At 51.2% G+C, this 25,897-nt stretch overlaps 12 protein-coding genes across 12 annotated transcripts; 6 read left to right on the plus strand and 6 right to left on the minus strand.

Annotated features, from left to right (window-relative positions):
• Positions 1 to 126: 126 nt before the first annotated feature.
• Positions 127 to 942, minus strand: BO87DRAFT_375266 (uncharacterized protein). The gene is made up of 3 exons (XM_025622989.1): positions 614 to 942; positions 455 to 555; positions 127 to 390 (listed from the first exon to the last, which is right to left on the minus strand). Exons 2-3 carry the CDS (start codon positions 545 to 547, stop codon positions 214 to 216), a joined length of 270 nt encoding a protein of 89 aa, XP_025481103.1. The 5' UTR covers positions 548 to 555; positions 614 to 942; the 3' UTR covers positions 127 to 213.
• Positions 943 to 1,597: 655 nt separating this feature from the next.
• On the plus strand, positions 1,598 to 2,393 carry BO87DRAFT_385316 (uncharacterized protein; the record flags this gene model as incomplete). Its single annotated transcript, XM_025624718.1, has 3 exons — positions 1,598 to 1,726; positions 1,939 to 1,977; positions 2,103 to 2,393. The coding sequence occupies 3 exons, from the start codon at positions 1,598 to 1,600 to the stop codon at positions 2,391 to 2,393; spliced, it is 459 nt and encodes a 152-aa protein (XP_025481104.1).
• A 912-nt stretch (positions 2,394 to 3,305) lies between these two features.
• On the plus strand, positions 3,306 to 5,639 carry BO87DRAFT_385317 (glycogen [starch] synthase; the record flags this gene model as incomplete). Its single annotated transcript, XM_025624719.1, has 4 exons — positions 3,306 to 3,770; positions 3,836 to 5,198; positions 5,251 to 5,446; positions 5,522 to 5,639. 4 exons carry the CDS (start codon positions 3,306 to 3,308, stop codon positions 5,637 to 5,639), a joined length of 2,142 nt encoding a protein of 713 aa, XP_025481105.1.
• A 994-nt stretch (positions 5,640 to 6,633) lies between these two features.
• On the plus strand, positions 6,634 to 8,452 carry BO87DRAFT_375268 (NMT1/THI5 family protein). Its single transcript, XM_025622990.1, has 4 exons — positions 6,634 to 7,089; positions 7,165 to 7,336; positions 7,388 to 7,537; positions 7,598 to 8,452. The coding sequence occupies exons 1-4, from the start codon at positions 7,055 to 7,057 to the stop codon at positions 8,267 to 8,269; spliced, it is 1,029 nt and encodes a 342-aa protein (XP_025481106.1). The 5' UTR covers positions 6,634 to 7,054; the 3' UTR covers positions 8,270 to 8,452.
• A 138-nt stretch (positions 8,453 to 8,590) lies between these two features.
• Positions 8,591 to 10,537, minus strand: BO87DRAFT_305600 (arylsulfotransferase family protein; the record flags this gene model as incomplete). Its single annotated transcript, XM_025619327.1, has 2 exons — positions 8,591 to 10,069; positions 10,133 to 10,537. The coding sequence occupies 2 exons, from the start codon at positions 10,535 to 10,537 to the stop codon at positions 8,591 to 8,593; spliced, it is 1,884 nt and encodes a 627-aa protein (XP_025481107.1).
• A 285-nt stretch (positions 10,538 to 10,822) lies between these two features.
• On the minus strand, positions 10,823 to 11,883 carry BO87DRAFT_20426 (uncharacterized protein). The gene is made up of 2 exons (XM_025618573.1): positions 11,678 to 11,883; positions 10,823 to 11,507 (listed from the first exon to the last, which is right to left on the minus strand). The coding sequence occupies exons 1-2, from the start codon at positions 11,779 to 11,781 to the stop codon at positions 11,108 to 11,110; spliced, it is 504 nt and encodes a 167-aa protein (XP_025481108.1). The 5' UTR covers positions 11,782 to 11,883; the 3' UTR covers positions 10,823 to 11,107.
• A 103-nt stretch (positions 11,884 to 11,986) lies between these two features.
• Positions 11,987 to 14,197, plus strand: BO87DRAFT_355916 (uncharacterized protein; the record flags this gene model as incomplete). The annotated part of the gene is made up of 1 exon (XM_025621353.1): positions 11,987 to 14,197. One exon carries the CDS (start codon positions 11,987 to 11,989, stop codon positions 14,195 to 14,197), a length of 2,211 nt encoding a protein of 736 aa, XP_025481109.1.
• A 52-nt stretch (positions 14,198 to 14,249) lies between these two features.
• Positions 14,250 to 15,644, minus strand: erg20 (bifunctional (2E,6E)-farnesyl diphosphate synthase/dimethylallyltranstransferase). Its single transcript, XM_025628832.1, has 2 exons — positions 15,403 to 15,644; positions 14,250 to 15,334 (listed from the first exon to the last, which is right to left on the minus strand). Exons 1-2 carry the CDS (start codon positions 15,517 to 15,519, stop codon positions 14,411 to 14,413), a joined length of 1,041 nt encoding a protein of 346 aa, XP_025481110.1. The 5' UTR covers positions 15,520 to 15,644; the 3' UTR covers positions 14,250 to 14,410.
• Positions 15,645 to 15,814: 170 nt separating this feature from the next.
• Positions 15,815 to 18,388, plus strand: BO87DRAFT_355922 (anaphase promoting complex subunit CDC23). Its single transcript, XM_025621354.1, has 4 exons — positions 15,815 to 16,164; positions 16,226 to 16,943; positions 16,996 to 17,179; positions 17,231 to 18,388. The coding sequence occupies exons 1-4, from the start codon at positions 16,061 to 16,063 to the stop codon at positions 18,274 to 18,276; spliced, it is 2,052 nt and encodes a 683-aa protein (XP_025481111.1). The 5' UTR covers positions 15,815 to 16,060; the 3' UTR covers positions 18,277 to 18,388.
• A 140-nt stretch (positions 18,389 to 18,528) lies between these two features.
• BO87DRAFT_355926 (ATP dependent DNA ligase domain protein) lies at positions 18,529 to 21,879 on the minus strand (the record flags this gene model as incomplete). Its single annotated transcript, XM_025621355.1, has 2 exons — positions 20,591 to 21,879; positions 18,529 to 20,536 (listed from the first exon to the last, which is right to left on the minus strand). Exons 1-2 carry the CDS (start codon positions 21,739 to 21,741, stop codon positions 18,529 to 18,531), a joined length of 3,159 nt encoding a protein of 1,052 aa, XP_025481112.1. The 5' UTR covers positions 21,742 to 21,879.
• Positions 21,880 to 21,885: 6 nt separating this feature from the next.
• BO87DRAFT_331631 (SF3a splicing factor complex subunit PRP9) lies at positions 21,886 to 23,938 on the minus strand. The gene is made up of 3 exons (XM_025620344.1): positions 23,794 to 23,938; positions 22,334 to 23,733; positions 21,886 to 22,279 (listed from the first exon to the last, which is right to left on the minus strand). The coding sequence occupies exons 1-3, from the start codon at positions 23,881 to 23,883 to the stop codon at positions 22,255 to 22,257; spliced, it is 1,515 nt and encodes a 504-aa protein (XP_025481113.1). The 5' UTR covers positions 23,884 to 23,938; the 3' UTR covers positions 21,886 to 22,254.
• Positions 23,939 to 24,081: 143 nt separating this feature from the next.
• Positions 24,082 to 25,801, plus strand: BO87DRAFT_20505 (ATP-dependent RNA helicase eIF4A). The gene is made up of 5 exons (XM_025618581.1): positions 24,082 to 24,191; positions 24,251 to 24,505; positions 24,559 to 25,452; positions 25,510 to 25,733; positions 25,790 to 25,801. The coding sequence occupies exons 1-4, from the start codon at positions 24,161 to 24,163 to the stop codon at positions 25,527 to 25,529; spliced, it is 1,200 nt and encodes a 399-aa protein (XP_025481114.1). The 5' UTR covers positions 24,082 to 24,160; the 3' UTR covers positions 25,530 to 25,733; positions 25,790 to 25,801.
• Positions 25,802 to 25,897: the final 96 nt, after the last annotated feature.

The following is a 25,897-nucleotide window of genomic DNA, read 5'->3' on the forward strand; positions in this document are numbered from 1 at the left end:
ACTGACATTGAAATATTTTAAACAAATCTAGTTCATTTATTTAATTCATTTCATTCGACCTCAACCCGGAGGTCATCATCATCACCCTCACTAAGAAGTAGTTAAAGGCATAGTATAGTATAGACTGTTAATACATATCCACCTAAAGAGGTACCTAAATCATGATATTCATGCATCAATCACCGCGAACTCCAATGCTCTTCTGCTTTTGGTTTATGCCTGGTGAGCCCCCAATCCCTTCTTATCGCCCAATGTCTTGGGCTCGTGTCCGCCCTTTCCGCTACCGGTCTTGTTCGGACCTGAGCTGCCGCCGATGCTGTACTCGCCGCCGCTGCTCTGGGCGGCCTCGGGAAGGGGAGCGGTGCGCTGGACGCGGTTGAGGTGGTCGTTCTGTAGCAGAAATATTAGCATTTGTGCATACTGCTGAAAAGCTGAGATGGGGTAATTTGCATACGGCAGGGTTCGTTCCATGAACCTTGGTCTCGCCGGCCTCGATGGCGTTGTCGGAGTGGGGGATTCCATCGTCGTATTCGGCTCCGCGGGGCATTTTGATGGCTGCAATGTACTTTATTAGTATCAGCTGAGAAGTAAACTTATGCAGTATATAGCGTACTTTGTGTATGTATATATGTAGTAAAGATGGAAATAAGGTTTGTTTTGTGGGAGTTAGATAGATTGTTGTTCGTTCTGAATCTGAGTCTGAATGATTGCAATGGAACGGTTACTGCAACCTACTTATATCCAAAAGTCAAAGGTGATGTGTTCATCGATTCGGGGCCCAGATTGTTGGTGTTGACACCATCGTGAAGTCATCGGTGCCGGGTACGGGCCCACTTATGATCTCATCGATGAGTGTGGGAAGGACAGGTACAATCTTACTATGATAAAGTAAGGGTTGGGGAATTGAGGTAAATACCATGTTTTAATTATGGTGATTTGATGTTTCAGAGGTATTTTCTTGGTAGATGTGATGGGGTTGTGGTTGGGGTTGTGATGTCGTGTGTCTTGGCTGCCTTGGTTTAGTTGGCGGCGGGAGGGTTGGTGCAGTGGTGTATGTATGTATGCCGGTTTGGGCAGGTAGGTATTTTAGTCTATTATGTTGTGTTTTATGTTACTATCTAGTGTGAATATGTACTATAGAGGTGTCATAGTGTTTGGGTTTCTAATAGAAGAGGAACGTGGCAGCTCGTAGTTTGAGATGGAATATTAGCGCATAAATGGTCTGTTGGGTGTGCCTTCCCATTGGGATATCTTTAGATAACAGGATGCCATTGTGATTTAACTGGTCATTAAATCGATACTCAAAATTAACAGAATTCAAACCAAGCTGTTGATGAAGTGAGAACAAGCGACAGGGGTTGGCGGTGTTGTCCAATGCCTCCCACGTGGTGGGATACTAGATTTAGCATCCTGCCCTGCGCTAACAGCCAGGTGTCGTGATTCTGGGTCTGAGGGTTACTGAGTAAAAGTCCAGGGACCATGTTCTACGCCTCACCAATACGAAGAAGTACCAAGGTACCATCTATGGCTGCTACATACCACGTGCAAAGTGGCTACATACCACTCGAACTCACCGGAGTCAATATCTGGCTCAACTATGACATCGCCAGTGTGCCAATGTCTCACCATCTTGATGATCATGTATGGCCTTAAGCTTGCATACAAGGCAAGCAAAGCACGGATACTCGCCACTGAGCTATATAAAGGCGTCAGTGCGCCGTTTATGGTATGTCGGCTGCTCTGAAGCTCACTGGAGAAGAATGTAGATCTGGATGCGGATCGTAAACCTATATAGGGAAGCGCATCCGCGCGGGGTAGCTATCATCTTGCAGATGTGGCAGAGCTGAACACTATTTGCCGCAGCAACAAAGCTTTGACGCATGAACTGATATACACACAGATAGCTATCCATTGCAGCAAATACTTTTCATGGACCAGGGGAACACCGATATCGCCCTTCGGGACATACCGTTGTCGGTAAGCTTTCTCGAGGACAAAGCGCAGACCAGACCATATTCAGACATTGCTCAACGAAGCAGAGACACGCGGTTGAGAGTATCGCTGGTTGCATTGGCATATAATCTTTGTGAAAGCCATTGCAGCGAATACGAAGCCAGTATGAAGTGGTCTCCCGCGGAGAACCCTGCCACCAGCATCACTATGATAATCTTGCGATCTTCCCGCCCATGATTGTCGTTGCGGTGCAGCTGGTGGCTGCAGGCAAGCGAAGTGATACATTGAGGAGGGCCCGGGGGTTTATCTTTTACGGCGGCCCCAGGCAGCCAGGCCGGGCGTCACATGAGACTGGTGACGTCACGGGACGACAGCTTTCCCCAGATTTGCCCCGAATTGGTCCAAGCGGAGACGAAATCTGGTACGTGTCTCGAGGGTGAATATATGGTTCTTATCAGGGAAAGAGTTCGTTCCTTTTCCGGTTGCAATTGATTTCTTCCCCAAATGGGAGGTAAGAAAAAAAAAATGAAAATCTCTTCACGGGTTCCTGACTGAGGGGAAAATTTTCAATTTCGCATTGTGCCACCAACAAGCCGACCGGGTGTCTGAACCCCCTGTAGGGAGGCGGCTCGACTAGCTCCCAACAATGTAAAACTTCCCTCTTCCCCTCTCCCTCTCTTCCACCAAGCTGTAGGCGCGATGGGCGCAGATAGCAGGGTCGTGCAAGTCCGAGCTTCCCAGCTGGAACGTTGCAACCCATCATCATCATCTGGTCGGATGATTCTGCAATCGACAGACCAACCGGGGTTGTCATTTGCCGGGGGGATCCCCCCTTCAGTGGTCCATCAAGCCAGAACCGGGGATGCGTCCGTGCAACTCTCCAAACCTTGGCTATAGCACGGGGGCCCTTCGGTGAGCTTTTCCCGGCACCCTGGTCGGGCCATTGCGCGAAGGATGCTGTCTCGTAGCGTGAATTGAACCTGTTGGAGGAAAGGGAGTGAAATGAAAAGAATCGGAACCCCCTCCTTGCGGTCCAACCACTTGCTCCCTGCTTGATTGATATTCCCTTCGTTTTCCCTTAGTTTCTTTCCCCCCGCCACCCGTTGCCTGTTCTTCCCCCGCACGTCACCTCAACTTTTCTCCTCTTCCTCGAGCTTTGCTGAGCTTGCTGCCACCCCCCGGATGCGCTTGTCCCTCGTGTTCTGCGCCAGTTAAAGAATTACTATTACCTACTCCTACCTCTCCTACAGCTCCGTCTTTCTCTTTCTATTCTTCCTTGCTTTCTCTCCTTTCGTTAAGCTATTCATAACCCTTCCAGCGCTACACTTCCTCTGAGCGCTCTCAAAGCAAGCATGGCCAGTGAGGATAATGGCCAAGAGCCCATAAAGCGCGATGTTCGCAATCACATTCTATTCGAGGTAGCGACGGAAGTGGCCAACCGGGTGGGAGGTATCTACTCGGTGCTCAAGTCTAAAGCTCCCGTGACCACCGCCGAGTATGGCGACCGCTACACCCTGATCGGTCCTCTCAATCGTGCTTCGGCGGCTGTAGAGGTCGAGGAGTTAACTCCGTCAAATCCTCGCATGATCGAGACCATCCAGTCCATGAAGGAGCGCGGGATCGAGATTGTCTACGGTCGCTGGCTGATTGAGGGTGCTCCGCGCGTGCTTCTTATCGACACAGGCACTGGTTACAAATATCTGGACGAGTGGAAAGGCGATCTCTGGAATGCAGCTGGTATTCCGTCCCCTTCTGCCGATACCGAGACCAACGAAGCCATTGTTTTCGGCTACCTGGTGGCATGGTTCTTGGGAGAGGTACGTATCCTAAGCGCATGGACCGCTGACTGCACGTGCGCATATGCTAATGATCTTCGACTCAGTTTATCGCTCATGAGCGTCGCCGTGCAGTGGTTGCTCATTTTCACGAATGGCTTGCTGGTGTCGCCTTGCCGCTGACCAAGAAGCGGCATATGGACCTGACGACAATATTCACCACCCACGCGACCTTGCTCGGTCGGTATCTGTGCGCCGGGTCGGTGGACTTCTACAACAACCTCCAGCACTTTGATGTGGATGCGGAAGCTGGCAAACGAGGGATCTATCACCGCTACTGCATTGAGCGAGCTGCCGCACACACAGCGGATGTCTTCACGACGGTGTCGCATATCACGGCCTTTGAGAGTGAGCATCTTCTTAAACGGAAGCCTGATGGCGTGCTGCCCAACGGACTGAACGTGAAGAAGTTCTCGGCTGTCCATGAATTCCAGAACCTACATTCGCAATCCAAGGAGAAGATCAATGATTTCGTGCGGGGTCATTTCTATGGCCATAACAACTTTGACTTGGACAATACCCTCTACGTATTTACTGCCGGACGCTATGAGTTCCGAAACAAAGGAGTGGATATGTTCATCGAGGGCCTGGCACGTTTGAATCACCGTCTGAAAGAGGCAGGTTCTAAAATGACCGTCGTCGCGTTCATTATCATGCCTGCTCAGACGTCATCCCTGACCGTTGAAGCGCTCAAGGGTCAGGCTGTTGTGAAGTCTCTGAAGGACACAATCGAGATGATCGAAAAGGGCATTGGGAGACGAATGTACGAGCGGTGTCTAGCATGGAAGGAAGGCGACAACATGCCGGACGAGAAAGACCTGATGGCTAGCCAAGATCGTGTGCTACTGCGCCGCAGACTCTTCGCCATGAAGCGACACTCTTTGCCTCCGATTGTCACGCATAACATGTACAATGATCACGAAGATCCCATTCTGAACCAGATCCGTCGTGTTCAACTTTTCAACCACGAGTCTGACCGGGTCAAGGTTGTCTTCCACCCGGAGTTCCTGAACTCATCTAACCCGGTGCTACCCTTGGACTATGACGACTTCGTTCGGGGTACCCATCTTGGGGTGTTCCCCTCGTACTACGAGCCTTGGGGATACACGCCGGCTGAGTGTACCGTGATGGGTGTCCCGAGTATTACCACAAACCTGTCTGGATTCGGTTGCTACATGGAGGAGTTGATCGAGAATTCGTCCGATTACGGCATCTATATTGTGGACCGTCGCATGAAAGGCGTTGATGACTCCGTTAATCAGTTGACGGAATTCATGTTCAACTTCACCCAGAAGAGTCGGCGCCAACGGATCAACCAGCGGAACCGGACAGAGCGTCTGAGTGACCTCCTGGACTGGAAGCGCATGGGTCTGGAGTATGTCAAGGCTCGGCAGTTGGCACTCCGTCGAGGTATGTGTATCTCCAAGCCATTATATGTAAGAGTGCTCACACAGTTATGCAGCCTATCCTTCGTCATTCGGCACGCCCGATGATGTCTACGATGTAATCGGTGGCACGGAGCAGAAAATATCGCGACCCTTATCCGTACCTGGCTCCCCGAGAGATCGTTCTGGTATGATGACTCCCGGGGACTTTGCCTCCCTGCAGGAGGTGAAAGAAGGCTTGAGTACGGAGGACTATGTCGCATGGCGACTGCCGTAAGTCCACCATCCCAGCTCCCCGGTGTAGGAATGACACAAGGAGCATCGATGCTGACGATCACTTTAATCTAGTACTAGCGAGGAAGAGGAGCCAGATGACCATTACTTTCCGCTCACCCTACGCACGAAGAAGAATGCCGACCGTCCGGCGTCGCCGCTCGATCAGCTGTCAGTCAATGGAGACAGTTGATCGACTGACAGGATAGCCCAGCGCGACAGCCTGGAATTCTGAATAACTTGCATGTCCGAGGTACCGTTCTTGGTGGAATAATCGTGTTCGAGTTTACTTGCTCTCACTAATCGGCCGCGTGTGAAATACTGCTTTTGGTCACCCCCTTGCTATTTTATCCAAAGCGAACTTCATTCAGAAGCGATGGTAGCTGCATTAGCCCGTCGCTCTGGTCAGCATGGCATTTCACTTTGTTGTTCAATTTTCCTTTCCGTTCGCATTGCTCATTCTCTCCATTCTTGCATTGTTTTATCCCTCATTTGCATATGTCATCAACGTTGTAGCCAGCGAATTTGTATCTTCTGATTGGAATCTACCGCAGTAGGTCCAGGTTGAGATAGTCGAATGCACGATGAAGATTATGTTGTAGCCCTACGGTCCCAAAATTTTCACAAGCTCCGAATTACCTCCATTGTGTGCAACCCACCGACGCAGTAACCGATAATCGGCCCCGTTGAGAGCGACGATGCGCAAGCAGCTAGGTTGATCATCCGATCCGAAGCAGAGTCAGGCAGATACTTCCTCAAGAGTGTCTAGACCCGCCAGCCGTGACCGAAGACATCCGGTTGTTGAGACTAGTCCAGCCAACCATACAGAGTTGAGTCATAATAACCTTGTCCGTTGTGCTTCCAAGCGGGTCTCGAAGCGGGGGAAAGGATGCGACAAGGTTCATGATGAGGTGGTTACTGCTGGAGAACCGGAAAGAACGTCAGGAGCACACCACTCCGGTGAGAGGGACTCCAATGAGACATCTGTTTCGTTTTCGTGGGGGTCCTGGATGTTGTTCTCGGTGAGGGAAGACGACGCGAATCGCGGATAACAAAGTTAGTGGTGGGGTTTAGTCCAGGGTCTCGCTCGACCCCGCCGCTTCCCATTTATGCCTCGTCTTCTCCCCTCCTTCACTTGCTTTCTTTTTCCTTTCATCCTCCAATCCTCTCACGATCTACTTACACTTGTACTCTTCCTGAACAAATTACTACTACTTCTCCCCTTCTTCAACAACTTCCTCACCAACCGTCCGGTACGACTCACAATGAGGCCGCGCACACAGGATCAGACTCCGGGTCTTTTCGCTATGGGTTCAGATGGGTCAAGGTATCGTACAATAGTATAACAGTCACTGCTCGCGCATGACAGGTGTTCGACTCGTGCTTCTGCTCCTTTCCCCCCCCGGTTTGGGGGCAGAAGCGCGGTCGTTCTGAGATTATACTGTCAAAACTTGATCTAGATAATACTAGCGAAAGGACATGCGTGGCACTGATTGTCCCCTAACTATTGGACCTACAGAAAGATGAGAGAGATCTCGCATCCCTCTCTGTTGCTGACAGTTTCCAGACCTTTGCAATTACCCTCGACCTGAGTGTATTTGTGCCAAGATGTCTACTGACAAGATCACCTTCCTGACCAACTGGTATGGATTGGGATCTCTTTGATGATTGCTTGAAACAGGTCACAGAATATATGCTAAATGTTGCTTTCTTTCAAGGCACGCGACCCCGTACCACGCCCCCCTGTACCTCGCTCAGAGCAAGGGCTACTTCAAGGAAGAAGGCCTCAAGGTTGCTCTCCTCGAGCCCAATGACCCCTCCGATGTCACCGAGATCATCGGCAGCGGCAAGGTTGACATGGGCTTCAAGGCTATGATTCATACCCTTGCTGTATGAGCTATTTTTCCCTTCTTCCACAACCAGTAGCTAACCAAACAACAGGCCAAGGCCCGCAACTTCCCCGTCACCTCGATCGGCTCTCTCCTTGACGAGCCCTTCACCGGTGTTGTCTACCTCAAGGACAGCGGAATCACCGAAGACTTCCGCTCCCTGAAGGGCAAGAAGATCGGCTACGTCGGCGAGTTTGGCAAGGTTCGTCCTCTATACCCTCTTCCTAAATCCACCACCATATCCTAACCAACACACCCCCAGATCCAAATCGACGAGCTCACGAAATACTACGGCATGACCGCCGACGATTACACCGCCGTCCGGTGCGGTATGAACGTAACCAAAGCCATCATCCGCGGCGACATCGACGCGGGTATCGGCCTCGAGAACGTCCAGATGGTCGAACTCGCTGAATGGCTCGCCGAGCAGGGCCGGCCCCACGACGACGTGCAAATGCTGCGCATCGACCAGCTCGCCGAGCTCGGATGCTGCTGCTTCTGCTCGATCCTGTACATTGCCAACGACGCCTTCCTGGCTGCCAACCCAGAGAAAGTGCAGAAGTTCATGCGGGCCGTCAAGCGCGCTACAGACTACGTTCTGGCTGAGCCCGCCCGCGCTTTCGAGGAGTACGTGGACATGAAGCCGATCATGGGCACTCCGGTTAACCGGAAGATCTTCGAGCGGTCGTTCGCGTACTTCAGTCGTGACTTGAAGAATGTTAGTCGTGACTGGGCTAAGGTGACCAACTATGGAAAACGGTTGGGCATCTTGAGTTCCGACTTCGTGGCTAACTACACCAATGACTACTTGTCGTGGGGACTGGATGCTGATTCCACCGATCCCCTTGGTGATCAGAAGCGTATGGCCGAGTTGCAGAAGAAGGTCGCTGCTGAGGGTGGTTATAAGCGGTTGGAGGTTGCTTCTGAGGCTTGATTGATTCTCGGTCAGCTCGAAGAAGGAACCTGCTCGCTTGACACTCTTGGAGCAGAGATGAGTATTATATAACGGTCACCTTACGAGTCAAGCTGGATGTGCTAGCTTACGCACTCTTTTAGTATGACTGCAATCTAAATGCACTTTATCATACGATTTTTCCAATATAAAACCAAATTCTCTCGTAGGAGACCATTCAACCTATGGAAGTAAATCAACCCACGCTATGTACCCTAATTCCACATGACAATTAAGATATAATGCTGTACACATGATCTACTCGCTAACATGCAAGTACAAAATCAAAGAAAAGAATTACAATCACCTCCTAACAACATCCATACTCCCCGCCCTCTCCACATCCGGCCCCGAACCCAACAACTGATCTCCCAACAACGCCGAAAACTCAACACTATCCTCCACCTCTACATCACTCAGTTCCTCATCTCCACCGAAGCGCTTCAAAGGCTGGAAGTTCCCGCGTTCCTTATCTTTTTCGTCCCGTCGACGGCTCCGTAACCACGACACAAGATAGCCCTTCTTGACGCCGAACCATAGAAACGCGCCGATCGCTGCCGTGGAGAACAGCGCAATCGTGAGGAATATGAAAATGACATAGATTTTGTCACTGTCGCCAAAGAAGGGATCGTTGCTATCACCACTCACGACGACTGCTTCGTTGGAAGTAGGGTCCCATCTTGCCAACTTGCTAGCGGCAAGGGTCTCGCCTCTTGCGCTAACGGCGCGGACGCGTAGGTACTTATATTTTGCGTCGTTCGGGATGGGGATTACTGTCTCGAAGCCGTCTTTCGGAACGGCGGATAGGAAGGTGGGTTGTGCTGTTTCTGAGATCTTTTCGTTGGTGCCTTCTAAGACCCAATGTGAGACTTCTGTGGCGCCGTTCCAACTGGCTGCGGCGCGATAGGCGTATACTTCGAAGTCCGGAAGGGTGTTCGGCTTGCCGACCCAGGGGTGTTTGAAGGTGCGGTAGGAGACGACTTTGCCTGTGTGGAAGTCTCGTCCGGGTGCGAAGTGGGCGTGGCAGAGGACTTCGCCGTCCATGCTGAATTCTGTCCATGCGGCGCTGAAACCGTATCCGACTAGGACGTTGCCGCTGTCGAGGATTTGGATGGAGCCTTGGGATTGGCTTTTGATCGGGTATTCGTTCCAGTACTCGTGTCGGACTTGCACGGTCATGTTGGTTTCGTCGATGTCGAGGTAGAGGCCTCGACTTGGGTACTGGGGTGCGCCTCTGCCGCGAGACGAATTGTCAAGGAGGGTGATTGCTGTGCCATTGTCGCGGAAGCGGGCGTGGTGTTGCCAGGTGAAATTAGTAGCTGCGCCGTCTGAAAGATCGGTGAAATTGCTTCGCTTGCCGCCTAGAGTCCAGATAGTTCCGCCTGTGTGACCGTCGATATAGATCAGGCAGTTGCAGTAGCGGGCTGAGACAAGAAAATTGCCTTTGGCGTCTTTGTCGATGCTGTTGATGTGGAAATAGTCCCACGGGCGTTCCTTATCCTCCCCTGAGCCTTCGCGACCTCGATAGACGTCGGCGATGTCGAAGTGTTCGGAGGCTCGCCATTCGAAGAGGAGCTCGTTCGTCTCAATGTTAACTTCCTGGAACGTGCCATCCCAGATCCAGCCATTCTCAGGACCGCCAGCGACCCGGATATCTGCCGGGCGGATGTCATAGATGGTGTAAACTGCAGTCTCGTCGAGGGTGATGTGGAACTCGTGAAGATCTGCTGCAAGCCCATTCGCACCACTGAGGGTGAAAGCTTCCTGGTACGAGGAGTCTAGCTTTATTGGAGACTTTAGTATTGCTTTGCCCCATTACTATGCGGAGTAAAGAAGGTGCCATACCATGTAGTATGTGCCCTCGCCGTGTCCCACCTTACCGTCGTCGCCCACCCAGAACGTCAAATAATCCTGGCCCTTATAGTTGTAGACATTGAAGTTGTAGGTGTGGCCGTAGGGCTTCGTCCAGATCAAGCGACCCTTGTGGTCTAGGATCATCGGCCCGGGTTTATGCACGCTATACCCGCGCGGAGAGATGAAGTAATACTTGTCATCTCTGCATTGTGGCCCATACTGCAGAAAGTTGACGGCTGCCCCTACGGTGGAAGTCGAACGATATGTCTCAATGGGCCATGATCCCAGTCTACCCTGTTCGTACAATTCAGAATCGAAATAGGGTCCTACATCTGCCAAGGCAGAGGCCAGGAACAGAAAGGCCGCTAGGGCGACGGTTAGAGTGCCCGGAATCATGGCGCAAGGGGCAAATACGTCGAGCGCTCAGGAGACATGCGTTGAATTGTACAAAGGCGGCGTTATTAATCAAAAATAGCGCCTCAACGGCAAGTACAAGATATGAATGAGAGTCAGGAGAAGAAGGGCATGATGATTATAGGGGAGGACAGGTAGGGGAATTGGCACGATTTTCAAGGCCTCGATGGGGGCGCGGGAGATCCACCGTGCCCATCGGTAGTGGCTTGCTTCAAAGCCGGCAGCAGCAGACTATCCAGACAATGGCAGGCTAAATGACGAGATGCTCTTCTAGGCCAGAATTTTAATGGCCAGAGCAAGTGTTAATTGATTCATCCAACGAGGTAGTGGATGTTGTTGGGATGATGAGAAAATCCCGGTGATATTTTCCTTGTTGGGTCAGGCGCGAATGTCCCACAGCAAAGAATGGATGGAACAAGAAGCTCTGCCGGCCATTACTTTCGCTTGGATCCCCTCAATGGCTGGTATCTGCTCTTTATCGTTCAACCCCTGTATAGAGGACACGGAATTCCGATGGGATAAGCGTAACGAATGGGATAGCTCTGGCATGATTCAAGACTCTGCGATTAAGCCTTTTAGCTGGGATTCATCAACCAACTGACCAAGCACAACTGGATGGGCAACGTCCCACTCTGTCCGACGTAGCCGGTTGGCCCTGTTCGATAATAATAATCTCCAATCACCAGTGCCTATTGGAGGCCCTGTACTGGCAGTTTGGACGAGTCCGACTCCACTCGGCGCCACAGCTTTCTTGCTAAATTGAATTAGATTAGTTTTCTGTTGAGGGGTATCGAGTCCTGCCCCAGGAAGGTTTGGGTAACAGTATATCGGAACTTGACCGGGACAAGGAGTTAATGCTCGTGACCAGGATCTGCCGAAATTCACAGCCAATATGTGATGAAGTGGTAGCAAGGATAGTCGAAAGTGAGTTGAAGATGTAGTGGAAGAAAGGGTAGGTACAGGGTCAGGTGCTGCCCACGTGGATGGATCTTTCCCTTTTTGTCATCCAAAGTGTCTATCTCTCTACATTGCTGGTCTTCTCTTCTGATAACTACACTATCGCAACTCCCAACACGCCAATCTCAAGAATGCTCACGTCATATCATTTCTAACTCCGAGTATAATCTGTCTAGCAGGAACTGCAGAGCCGATCCCTTCGGCAACGTTTGGCCCGAGATGTGGTGCGGAGATCGGCACGGACACCAGTGTTCTCCAGATCGTGGCATTTCATTGCTGGGTTTGATGTTCGCTGCCCGATTTGATTCGTGGAATGCCTTCTGTGAAATAGCTGTAACCCCTCTGGCTTTCGATGGAAGTTATGAGGGGTGTGCGAGACTTATAAGAGGCGAATCGAGGCTATCATGAAAGTCGACTCGGAAAAATGCTGGAAGAGGACATTTCCGCTACGCAGACTAGCACCGCATCGTCATCATGCGGCCTTCACTAGCCTTGACGAGTCCCAGCCTAGTTCCTTATCTCTTCTCCAACGTCGGCGAGGCTAGGATATCCCCGAAGTCTCCACATCCACCCTCCATTGACCGGGCACAAGTTGTATCCAGGTTCAATCCTCGCCGCAATGCCAGCTCGACGAGCACCCCAATACAGGTGGGAAATGGGGACTTCGCATTCGGAGCAGATATTACAGGGCTACAGACCTTTCTGCCATACGGTATTCTTTCTTCCTGGGGATGGCACAATTCGTCACTGCCTGCGAACTCCACTCCATCAGATTTCACGGGATTGGACTGGTGGACGCATGACCGGCTAGTGAATTATGATATGCCCAACCCTGCAGAACCAGAGATTTCTCAGTGGTTGATTGCCAATCCACATCGTATCAACCTAGGTCGCATCGGATTGGTTTTCGGCGGAGATTACAGCAATTACACTGAGGAAGACCTGCAGAACAAGTCGCAAAAACTGGATGTTTACCAGGGTATTCTGCAGTCTAATTTTACTATCGATGGCCATCTGACCACCATTACCACCAGCGTCGACCCCAGCTCGGACAAGATAGCAGTGCGCTTGCAATCCGAACTGTTATTGCTAGGCCTTTTAGGAGTCTTCTTTGACTATCCGTATGCTACAGACGATAATAAGTTCGAAGCCCCGTTTGTTGGGGATTGGAACGCTGTCTCAAATCATACAACGGTCCTGCACTATGCAGGAAATGGTAACCGGGCCCAGGTGCAGCACACCCTCGACAATACCACCTACTACACCACATTGCAGTGGAGTGGTAGTAATGTGTCTGTTTCCAGAGTTCCCGATTCTCATCGATATGTCGTGCGGCCGAACGGGAACCATACGAGAGCGTTTGAATTCACAGCAACATTCTCTCCAATTGATGACTTCCCGTCCTCTTCGCTATCTTTTGATGCCATCATTGCACGATGTCAGCAATGGTGGACAACCTACTGGAAAACGGGCGCCTTCGTAGATCTGACGGAAACTGCGAATGCAACAGCAGATGAAATCCAAAGACGCGTGATTCTGTCCCAATACCTGCTAGCTGTCAATGAGGCCGGACATGATCCACCGCAAGAATCAGGTCTAGTAAATAACGGGTGGTATGGCAAGTTCCATATGGAGATGTATCTATGGCATTCCGCTCACTGGACTCCCTGGGGCAAACTCCCTTTACTGGAGCGGAGCATCGGTGTCTACAATCGGTTCCTTCCCTCGTCGATGCAAAGGGCAGCTGACCAGGGATATAGCGGCTTGAGATGGGGCAAGATGAGCGACCCAAGCGGGAGATCTGCGCCGGGCGAGATCAACGCCCTGCTCATATGGCAGCAACCCCATGTCTTTTACTTCGCAGAGACGGAGTATCAGTCTGCCCGACATGCAGGAAGAAACACGGAAGATGTCCTAGCGAAATGGGACCACGTACTGACAGAATCGGCAGACTTCATGGCATCTTATGCCTTCTGGAACACCTCAACAAGCGTATATGATCTCGGCCCTCCAATGTACCCCGTCTCAGAGAATACACCCCCCAACAGCACCCGAAACCCCACCTTCGAGTTGGCATACTGGCACTTCGGTCTCGATGTAGCCATATCCTGGAAAGCCCGACGTGGCCAGCAAGCTCCGCAGGAATGGAAACACGTCAAAGACAACCTTGCACCACTACCAACCGTCTATACTGTAGACGAAACGACGGGCGACCAAGTACTCACATACACACTCTACGAAGGCATCCCACATATGTGGACAGGCCCTGATACCGTAACCGACCACCCGGCACTCACTGGCATCTACGGTCTCCTACCCTCAACCACAGCGATCAACCAATCACTCGTATCGGCGACCGCAGCCCAAGTCGCCAGTGATTGGAACTTCACGACCTGCTGGGGCTGGGACTTCCCCATGCTGGCGATGAACGCGGCACGGCTGGGAGACGTAGACGGCGCGGTGCAGTATCTGGTGCATTCGAATTTCCAATTTGACGACGTGGGTATGCCGGTGGGAACCAAGGCACCAACCCCTTACTTTCCTGGAAGTTCAGCCCTCTTGTTGGCTGTTGCGATGATGGCTGGAGGTTGGGATGCTGCAACAAACAGCAGTCAGCAGGACTTTGCACCGGGGTTTCCGGCCCAATGGAATGTTCGTGCCGAGGGATTTGGGCAGATGTTGTAGGACGAGGGTGTGATTACTGTACGGTCAACAAATTGTAAATGAATAGTGGAGAGCTGTGTATGCAATGTACGTCTCAAGTTCAGCTAATCTATCTCGATGGGGGTATGTAGGGCACAATGTACGGGGAAATTATTATGTAGGATTAAGAAGACGCGGCGTAGAAGGGTAGGCGGGTATATCATTCCTCCGAAGAAAATCGCCGAAAGTCTTTGCTTATTTAGTGCGCTTGTAGATCTTCGCGAGGAAGGCCTCGAAGACCTCCTTCTTCAGACCCTCCGACTCGTTGATGCTGTTGATCTTGGTGCGAATTTCACCCACAACACTTTCCTCGTATTCCTTGTAGATCTTCTCCAGGTCGAGCTCCTTGTACAGGGCCTTGACCTTGGCCTCCAGCTCGGCGTCCTTACGACCGTAAGCCGTGTCGAGGACCTTGCGCTGCTCGGCGTTGCAACGCTGCAGAGCCTGGTTGACCAACCACGAGCACTTGTTATCCTGGATATCGGTACCGATCTTGCCGATGAAGGCGGGGTCACCGTAGGCATCGAGGTAGTCATCCTGGACCTGGAAGTACTGACCCAAGGGGATGAGGATGTCGTGGGCCTGACGCAGGTTCTCGGGGGTAGCGAGCTGGAGGTAGTGCAGAGCCAGAGCAACGGGGAGGTAGAAGCTGTAGTAGGCGGTCTTGTAGGTGACGATGAACATGTACTTCTCCATGGAAAAGTTGTCGAGGTTGACGTTGTCCTCGGGGGCGGTGATCAGGTCACACAGCTGGCCCAGCTCGGTCTGGTAGGTGGTCTCGTGGAAGAGCTCGACGAGGTCGATGTAGGCGGGGTGGGAGCGGAAGTACTTCTTCAGGATAATGTAGATGCCGGACTCGAGCAGGAAGGCGTCGTTGATGGCGATCAGACCGACTCCTTCGTGCTTGTACCAGCAGGGCTGGCCACGACGGGTGATGGAGCCGTCCATGATGTCGTCGCTGACCAGGAAGAAGGCCTGGAGCAGCTCGGTGAGCCAGCCCAGCAGACTGAGGTGCTTGAATTGCTCATCGGTCAGGGACTTCTTCAGGAGAGCGAGACCGGTGTCGGGGACGGAGAGACCACGGTTGAGCTTTCCACCGGGGACGTTGACGTTGAGGGCCTATTGTAGGGAAAATCTAGGTTAGGGATAGACTTTGGGGGCGAAGACTAAGGGAGGTCAGCACTTACCTTCTCGAACCACTCGAGAGCGTTCTGGGGCAGCTTGTACTGCTTCGCATAGTTCAGAAGGTCTTCCCGCAAAGAGGGGAAGACGGCCTCGAAGTCGGCGCGGGCAGTGGTGGACATGATTGCACGACAGTACTAAGGAGGGAAAAAGGGAGGAGGAAGAGAATGAAGGGGGAGAAGGAGAAGAAGAAGAAGAAGAAAAAGAAGAATGGAGAAGAACAATGGGCAACACACGAGGAGGGGATCCAAATGGTGGTGATCGTCCCAATTCGTCCAGTTAGTGGCCGGCCAGCCCAATTGGGAAAACCCCGCTGTTTGTTCTGTTTGCCCCGTCACCGCCCAAAAAGGAAGGCCATTCGAGATTCCCCGGAATCTTTTGGCGATGCGATGCTCTTCGCCGCGTCTCCTGCCTCTTTTTGACATTGTTTTCTGCCTGCACGCTTGGCGCTTCTTATGCGCTCTAATTAATTGGCTCCATTGTTTCCAGAACCTTTTGACATCACTTGTCTCCACCGTCTCTGGAGCGCGCAAGATCCACCAAGAAGCAATGCTCCTGGCGCGTCACTAACTATAGCTAGCTACATACACTCAACTCAGCAGAGCTCCGCGGCTTTCTTTGCTATACGCGTGCGCATTAACGCGCGCAAACACCTTCGCTACCATGGCCGTCCCATTTACAGACGAGAACATCAAGGAGCTCAGATTCCGGCTCGAAGATGCGGCGATTAAATGCTCCGAACGTTGTTTATACCAGTCAGCCAAATGGTACCGTTACCGGCATCACCCTGGCTCACCTCCATGAGCAGTCACTAACCTTGTGGGTCAGGGCAGCTGAAATGCTAGATTCGATCGTACCAATTGAACAGTACGACACAGATCCAGACTCGCCAATGGACTACCCCGAAGCTCCTTCGAATGCCCAGAACCCTTATCTCCGAACACAAGATCCGCTCGAAGCAGCCCTCGAAGCGCAGGAGTCACACAAGTACCTCCTTGCGAAATCTTACTTTGACACCCGCGAATATGATCGTTGCGCCTCGGTCTTCCTTCCTCCGACCATCTCCCCCGTTCCTCTTACCTCAACGCCGCCGAATCCCAAGTCTAGACAGTCGTTGACTCCGCAGAAAGGGAAATCGAAGGCTTCGGCATATAGTGGCGTGAAAGATAATAGTGTGACCAGAAACCCGTACCCCAAGCTCAGCCAGAAATCGCTGTTTCTAGCGTTGTACGCCAAGTATCTAGCAGGCGAGAAGCGCAAGGATGAAGAGACCGAAATGGTATTGGGACCAGCAGACGGAGGCTCGACTGTCAACAAAGAACTACCGGATTTGGCGCGAGGACTAGAGGGATGGTTCACGGAGCGGCAAGATAAGGGACTGGAAGAGCGTAGCCAGGGATGGTTGGAGTATCTGTATGGTGTCATACTTCTCAAGGGGCGAAATGAGGACGAGGCCAAGAAGTGGCTTATCAGGAGTGTTCATCTGAACCCATTTCATTGGGGTGCCTGGCAAGAGCTTAATGACTTGCTGGCAAGCACAGAAGACGTATGTCACGCTGTATATTCTTGTTGTTACACGTCGCTGACCGCTACCACAGTTGAACCAAGTGGTCAATCTTCTACCCTTGAACATCATGACCCTCATATTCCGCGTATACTGCAGCCAAGAGCTGTATCAGGCCACCGAAGATACCTACCAGTCACTATCCGAGCTGGAAACTATTTTCCCCACGAGTGCTTTCCTCAAGACTCAGAGAGCTCTGTTATACTACCACTCAAAAGGTACGGCTGCACTACAAATACATACTGCATAGCCAAGCTGACTTCCTCCAGACTTCGAGGAAGCCTCCAGTATCTTCACCGACATCCTCGTATCATCTCCCCACCGTCTCGACAGTCTCGACCACTACTCCAACATCCTATACGTGATGGGCGCGCGCCCCCAGCTCGCATTCGTCGCGCAAATCGCAACCGCCACAGACAAATTCCGCCCCGAAACATGCTGCGTAGTCGGAAACTACTACTCGCTCAAATCTGAGCACGAAAAAGCCGTCATGTATTTCCGCCGTGCACTTACCCTAGACCGAAACTTCCTCTCAGCCTGGACCCTCATGGGCCACGAATACATCGAAATGAAAAACACCCACGCCGCAATCGAATCCTACCGTCGTGCCGTCGACGTCAACCGTAAAGACTATCGCGCCTGGTACGGTCTCGGCCAAGCCTACGAAGTCCTCGACATGTCCTTCTACGCCCTATTCTACTATCAACGAGCCGCAGCCCTCCGCCCCTACGACCCCAAGATGTGGCAAGCCGTAGGATCCTGCTATGCCAAAATGGGCCGCATCGAGCAGAGCATCAAAGCACTCAAACGAGCCCTCGTTGCTGGCTCCTACTACGCCGATGACTCCTCCCAAGTAGGAGCAGGAGGTGGACCAGAGCGGAAGATCCTCGATCCCGAAACCCTCCACCAGATCGCTACGCTATACGAACGTCTTGGCGATGACGAAGAAGCGGCTTCATACATGGAACTCACACTTCAGCAAGAATCAGGCCAAGTGATCCAGGAAGAAGAAGACGCTTCATCTGATAATGACGATGATGATAACCAATCAGGCACGGAGGGACAGTCTAGCTCTAGACGGACGCGCAAATCTTCCACGCAGCAGAATGAGGATGAGGATGATACTTGGCATGGTACGGGCGTTACGGCTACGACTTCCAAGGCTAGGCTATGGCTTGCAAGGTGGTCTTTGCGGAATGGAGACCTTGAGCGTGCGGATCAGTTGGCGGGTGAATTGTGTCAGGATGGGGTTGAGGTCGAAGAGGCGAAGGCTTTGATGAGGGATGTTCGCGCGCGGAGAGAGGGGGATGAGTGATCATCATTGTTGTTGTTATCACGGGTTGGGGTTTTGTGCTCCGTCTCTTACGATCTTCCTGCATTTCCTCGGGGCTATTACTAGCGAGGCGTTTGGGGGAGAGTCATGATGGAATGTGATTTCATAGAAGATGTTTCTTTTAAATGGTTACTCGTATATTTATTAATGACTAGTAATAAAACTATATACGGACACAGGCAACAGGTGGGATCTCAAATAGCACCCGTACCCTATTTCGCATGAGCCAAACGCTCAGTGGGACAGATTCTCTCCCAGAAGGCCCAACTCCCGTCTATCGAAGCTAACCGTGACCTTAGGCATAGTGTAAAGCGCACCGCATTCTCTAGCTTGGTCGAGTGTGTTGTAACCTGGAGGCCCCTTAAACGTCCAGCACACGCAAGCATAGAAGAACACCTTGCCAATGTCTTCCCACGTCCGACGGAGGCAGAGTCTCGTATCATCATTGCTGATCTTGAGTCGGAGAAAGCTCGAGTCGAGAACGAAGACTTTCCCGGCATGATGAATGTTGGGGTGATGAGACTGGAGTGCATTTGCTATGCGTTTTGTTAGATCGGGGAGAATTGTACATAGCACATCTCTCTTGCCAGGTATCATGACCAGTCCGTAGACCGTGCCATGCGAGACTGAGTGAGGGTTGGGTATCCTGGGGTGGCTTTGTGTATATGGGCGTGTTAATGTTCTGACGAACTTATTGAGGGTCGGTGCGAGTTTCCATGCATCTGGTATGGACTGAGACACTACCATGTCATCGGAGGAGATGTCATGGTGAATGTATATAGGACTGTGGAGCAATGGTGATAGAATGCGCTGGGTTCCTTTCTTGCAGAGGTGGGGAGTCACGGTTTTATTGCCTGATGGGCGGTTGCTGCAAGTTTCCAGTGTCACATTGGACTCGATTTGGCGGTCTATTGGTTTATGAAGGGGTTCAGAGTGCTTTTGCAACTTGTCTAAGCTACTCGAAGGATCAGGCATTTGACTGGGGCGGGAGGCTTTCTCTGCATGAGACGACCCGGTTGTCTGGGTTGAGTTCTTCCTCTGTCCGGCTGCATGAGAAGATAAATTTTCATTGTCCGTCAGATAATTACCGCCTACACTGCGTCCTGTAGGTGGGGAGGGGTCTCTATTGAGATCCACATGGATGGGGATGATACGTTGCATAGCGCTGCTTTCGCGGCGTCGTTTGGTTTGTCTCGCTGGACCAGGTAACGCGTCTGGGGTGTTCGAGTCCTTGTTCGGGAGAGACACGAATGCCCCTTTACCTGAGTTATCTTGGGCAGTTGTCGAAGACTGGAGAAAAGGGCTCTGTGTTGTTTGGAGACTTTGTGATCGATCTGGCGTAGACTCCGAGCGATCTCGCAGCTTCATCCGTTTAGCGGCTTCAGACTCGTGATCTCCTGGATCCTCATCAAGGACGGACCGAGCAGTTTCTGCTAGTAGCTGCAACTCTCTGTATGACGCAGCATCCTCAAATGACCGATCAGAAAGGACCTTCAAGATCCTAGGGAAACGAAGTGTATAGTATCTGGCGCCAGACGGCTTTTCAAAGCCACTGCCTAACATCTCAACAACAAAGGGTGTTTTGAAGACGACTTCCATGGGTTTGACTACACTCTCCCCATATTCAAGGATGAATCCATGTTCGGAGTCTGGACTGCGGGCGCAGAACTCGCCGAACTGATTCAAGAGCTGCATGAACCTGACATGCATGCAGTGGTGGTTAACAACATCGAGGACACGAAATTTGGGTATGGCCCCAGATTGCACAACCATCTCTCTATTGACGAGGCACCCAATGAAGAATTCAGTCCATAAGAGCTTTTTGACTTGTTTGATTGCCATAGCATCCCGAGAGTTGTACCTCGCGCCGATAATTGCGAGATCGACGGTGTCACCTAGTCCAGGTATATAATCTTTCTTCAGCTTGATCCAGCGACCGAAGGAGGGATTGTCCTTGTCATCAGAAAAGATTGTAAAGTAAGGGTCTTCACTTGCTTTGAGGACAAACCCTTCCCATCGCTCAGTGATGCCTTTGTTGAAGATACTTTCTAGTCGGGATTGACCGCCATGATGGGAAAAGTCAACAACCCACTGCTCAGATATATCCGCACGTCCTGGGATTGGCTCTATAGTGTCTTTCAGAAGCAATCTCCGCTCACGGTGTGGAAGCCTCAGACAAACATTGTCATCCATAAGCAGGATGTCAAAAAATACTATCATCAGATGCTCGTAAGGTTGTGGACTGTTGTATTCAGGTCAGAAGACAACGCTGGAAATTACATGCCATGCCACTTACGGAGAGTCGCTTTTAGTTCCAATGAAAGTGCCTGAGCGTGATATGAATTTACGCAACTTGTGAAAATCTGCGATGTTGCCATGTTTGTCACTCCAAACAAGCAATTCGCCCTCCAGAATACATCGTTGGGAAATCTTGCAACCCGGCCGTCTTAGCTTCAGTGATTCGCTGATGACTTGATGAATACCGGCGCGGTCTGCTGTAGAATCTTTACCGCTTTTAGAAAATATTTGGATCCAGTTCGAGTCCTTTGAAAGATCGATGTGTATCTGGCAATATTCTCCATCATACTTCCTTTCGATACTCATGCGACGGTTGCCGATCATGCGACAGCAATGTTTGATGCTCCTAGCCTTATAGTACTCGGGTCGTCCTATCTTGACTCCCACAGCAGGACTGAAATGCCCTAACGCTATGAATCCCAGGTCTTTGGCTAATGCAGCATCTGGTTGAGGTGGAAAGTGTTTAATGGGACTAGAGCTTAGCACGCTTAAAGCGCGTTCGAAAGAGTCTTGAAAGAGAAGTAAATTTGGAAGGAGGAAATGGAACCGTTTCAATATGATGTTTACCGGCAGAGAAACAGGAGAATAGCTTTTCAGTATCATTCGAGTAAGCCATTTCGCATCTCTGCTACTTAGCCGTCGGTATAGAGGGGACAACGTCTGATCGACCTTGACAGCCGTACGCTGCCTTCGCACCTGAGGACCAGAAAACTTGCAACGAGAGGCGATCTCAGTTAAAGCTTTGTCTATCTCTTCCACGGTGACATCTTGGCCGTTGGTGACGTGGTTTTCAGCCTGCCGCATGACATACTCCACACATTGTCCCAGGTCGACGCCCCCGGATATACGCCAACGCTCGAGCTCCTGCCGCCGTGAACAGCCCAGAAGCAGGCACCGTGCTATAATTTTGACCAGCGATGTATCCTGTAGCCAGTAGACACGGTCTGTCCGTTTCTCCGGAAACATGCAGGAAAGGAGAGCCAACTGGTCGGTATCTTTATCGCGGATCCTCTTTTCATTCTGGGCGAACCATCGTGATACCGCACGAATGTCGGGGTTCACAACTTTGGCCTCATGAGCAGCTTTCACGACCCTATTAGCTTCAAGGGTTGATAGTAAGTCGCACAGGTGAGCAAATTTGAACCCCATATGATAGTAGTAGCCGCGACGGGCGCGATTCAGGTGTCAGTATCGATGGCAGGCATCAAAACAGCCGAGTAACTACCCAAACCATAACAACTAGGCGAAGCACAGCCTATTCCATGGGGCTACTGATATTCAAGAATGTACAGTACAGAGATAACAACGAAGCAAGTGAGACTGAGGGAAGACGCGGAGCAGAAAATTGGATTGGAAGCTACGCGAACGGGACGCGAAACCACGTGATCCGAGCCAAAGTTGGGATCAATTGAGATTTTTGGCTTCTAATCTCTCCGATGATGATATCGAAATATTCTTGGGGTGTAGAATACATAATAAGCAAAGCTGTATAGTCTTGACTTTGCTTTGATACAGCCATTCCCAACCAACACTATCCCAGTGACCACGCAGCATTAAGGAAATTAGAGAAAGGACACCCACCAAACTCCAGGCTTTTCAATATGAAATATGGCGAAAGGCAATGCAAAACAACATGAAGAAAGATCGACCCGGGGTCGCCGATTATAGGATACCTTGCTTTTGCAGACTGGTAATTATTAGTAAAAGTTCCAATAGGTCGCGGGATTGTTGGGGCACGTACTCAAGGTAGATCCTCTCCGGCATCACATTGCCTTCGGCATCCTCCATCTGTACCACATTGTCGCGGTTATCTCTGTCCTTCTTGCGGTCCTGCTCTAGCTTCTCCCAAAGCCTGATTGCATCCTCAATCCGAGTGATCTCACGGAAAAGGTTGGTATTGGAAGTGATACCAAGACACTTCAAACCAAAGATATGTAGGGCCTCCGAGAAGTGCTTGTCAAACGCACGACGACCCATATAAACAAAGTTACCGCAGATCTCGCAAGGATACTCCACCCCAAGGCCGTGAAGCTTGTAAAGCCAGTAAGGGATTGGCTTGCCATCCCAAGCAAGTGGCAGCTTGAGGGGGTTGTAGATTCGGTCTTCGTCGTCCTCGTCAGATTGATCGCCAGCACGATCACCGCCAGGGTTTTCGGACTCATTAAGCAGAGCTTCAAGTTCCATCTGGCGCTCCCGTTCAGTCATACCCTGTCTCCGCTCGACATTGAACCTCGTTGCTTGACGCTCGGGCTGCAGTACCTGCGTCAAAGAACGCACCCGATGTTCCCTCTCTGCGACTGCACGTTCCTTGAGTCGATGAGCCACGGATGATGCGCCGTTTGTCGCAGGGGCTGCCGGCTTCGCGTCATCCCCAGCGGCTTTGCGTGCTTCAGCGGCCCGGATATGCTTCTTTCCTGTCAGGTGGTTCTTGTAGACATTCTCATTCTTGAACTCCCTCTCGCAGTCAGCACACCAGATGCCTTCTCCGGAGCCCTCGGTCTTCGGACCCTGGGTACCGTTCTGAGTAGCCTCCTCTGTCCAACCAGGGACCTCGTTCGCCGCCCATTGCCTTTCGAACTCCTCATCAAAGCTAGCAAATAGTTTGTCCAGATCTTGCAACGGCTTCACCTTTTTAATGAAGCTTTCCAAGTAGTTTGCGAGTTCACCGACATATTTGAAATACCGATCGGAAAGCTTGTTGTTCCGCTTGATCGGAAGTTGTGGAGGAGTAAACGCATCGAAGATGTCGAGATACTGTACATATGAGAGCCGTTTTACCCCAGGCAAGTTCAGGTAGTCTTCGTGCAATGTTGTGAGGTCCAGAAATTGCCCATAACCCTCTTCACCAGTGAACAGATTGTCGATCTCCATTCCCGTTACTTCGCCCTCTCCAGGCTGGCGGCGCTTATAAGCCCGCTCAAGGTTTTCGACTGGTTCATTAGGATAGCGCCTGTGAAAGTCCTTAATCTCATCCAGTTGCTTGTAGAATTCCTCGAATTGATCGCCGGTTGAGATGGTTTGGATTTCCTTCTCACGCGCGCCGTCCGCATCCTTGTAGATGTCGAGTAACCTCTTGGACTGGTCTTCGATACGCTTCAAAAATTGTGCGACTTCATGGTCACGAGCCAGGCGATCCCGGATCTGAAAGTAAAAGAGTAAGTTAGCAGAGAGCGACGAGATAGAGACTGAAGGATTACTTACATTACGAGGCTCTTCGGCGACGCGGTCGGCAATCGCCTGCTCCAGGCGCTCAAGGTCCTCGTGGATGAACCTTTGCTCTTCGAAAATCATTTTTGCTGCGCACACAAGGCTCTACCTGTCTTCTGCAGATTAAAGCACTTCTGAAGATCGGGAATGGAAGCGGGCATCTCATCGCCATCCAAGAGAGCTTTGCGGCGAGCTATCGTCACGTGCGGCGGGCGGTGAGACCTCGGTCGCAACGAAAAGTCGCGCCGCAGAAGCTGGGCGATTCTTCTGCTACTCCACCAGGCCAGCTCCCCTCCTCCACTGACTTGATTCTGTTTTCCTTCATCCTCTTACTTCAAATTACAGACCTGGTGTATTCAAGATGGCGGACGGAATTGACAGACGCGCTGATGGTAGGACCTCAAAGTTCCCAACTGTCATTCACGCCTGTATACTAACTGCGCAAAAATAGACCGCATGGAGTTCAACACCTCGAAGGAGGTCACTGTTGCTCCTACCTTCGAGGACATGCACCTGAAGGAGAGCCTTCTCCGAGGTATTTACGCTTATGGTTATGAGTCTCCGTCGGCTGTCCAGTCCCGTGCTATTGTTCAGATCTGCAAAGGTCGCGATACCATTGCCCAGGCGCAATCCGGTACTGGTAAGACCGCTACCTTCTCGATCAGTATCCTCCAGGTCATCGATACCGTCGTCCGCGAATCTCAGGGTATGTAATATGTGCTCAATTGCAAGTGGTGGTTGTAATCTCACACATGACAGCCCTCGTCCTATCCCCCACTCGTGAACTTGCCACCCAGATTCAGTCCGTCATTATGGCCCTCGGTGATTACATGAACGTCCAATGCCACGCTTGCATCGGAGGCACGAATATTGGAGAGGATATCAGGAAGCTTGACTACGGTCAGCATGTCGTTTCGGGCACCCCGGGCAGAGTCGCCGATATGATTCGCAGACGCCATCTGCGCACCCGTCACATCAAGATGCTGGTTCTCGATGAAGCCGATGAACTCCTCAACCGTGGTTTCCGTGAACAGATTTACGACGTCTACCGCTACCTTCCTCCTGCCACCCAAGTCGTTGTTGTTTCCGCTACCCTCCCCTACGATGTGCTCGATATGACCACCAAGTTCATGACCGACCCCGTGCGTGTCCTGGTCAAGCGTGACGAATTGACCCTCGAAGGCATTAAGCAGTACTTCATTGCGGTGGAGAAGGAAGAGTGGAAGTTCGATACCCTTTGCGATCTTTACGATACCTTGACGATCACCCAGGCGGTCATCTTCTGCAACACCCGTCGCAAGGTCGACTGGCTCACCGACAAGATGCGCGAAGCCAACTTTACTGTGTCCAGCATGCACGGTGAAATGCCCCAGAAGGAGCGTGACAGCATTATGCAGGATTTCCGCCAGGGTAACTCCCGTGTGCTTATCTCCACCGATGTTTGGGCTCGTGGTATCGACGTGCAGCAGGTGTCCCTGGTCATCAACTACGATCTGCCCACCAACCGTGAAAACTACATCCACCGTATCGGTCGTAGTGGTCGTTTCGGACGTAAGGGTGTTGCCATCAACTTCGTCACCAGCGATGACGTGCGCATCCTCCGTGACATTGAACTTTACTACTCCACTCAGATTGACGAGATGCCCATGAATGGTATGTTAAACCTAATCTACATCACGAAGCTCAGATATAGCTAACCTAATTTTCTAGTTGCCGATCTTCTGTCATAAGCAATATAATTATGCCTAACATATCGACCAGTTTATCCTTAACTAAGGTCACTTACGAGTCATCACCTGGCATCAAGCTCGCGCATCCGAATAGTACCAATGCCTCGCTCCTCCCTATACAAATCGACAAGATGGACAAAATGGCCCAGAACACCGTGAAGGGGCGGAGATTCGCGTGGAGGAAATGGGAAAATTACCAAATTGGTTAGTCCACTATCACGTTTTACAGTGTACCAACCACGCATCTGACACCATTTCAGTGTTGTTCGAGTAGATGATTGTCTACGACGCCAATGTCACTCAAATCAAGCGGCGTGGATCCAGTTAGGCTTGCCACGTTCTACCCTTTTACGTTATCTATTTACTTT

The sequence above is a fragment of the Aspergillus neoniger genome (genome assembly GCF_003184625.1).
Source record: "Aspergillus neoniger CBS 115656 unplaced genomic scaffold BO87scaffold_11, whole genome shotgun sequence".
Lineage (NCBI taxonomy): Eukaryota > Fungi > Ascomycota > Eurotiomycetes > Eurotiales > Aspergillaceae > Aspergillus > Aspergillus neoniger.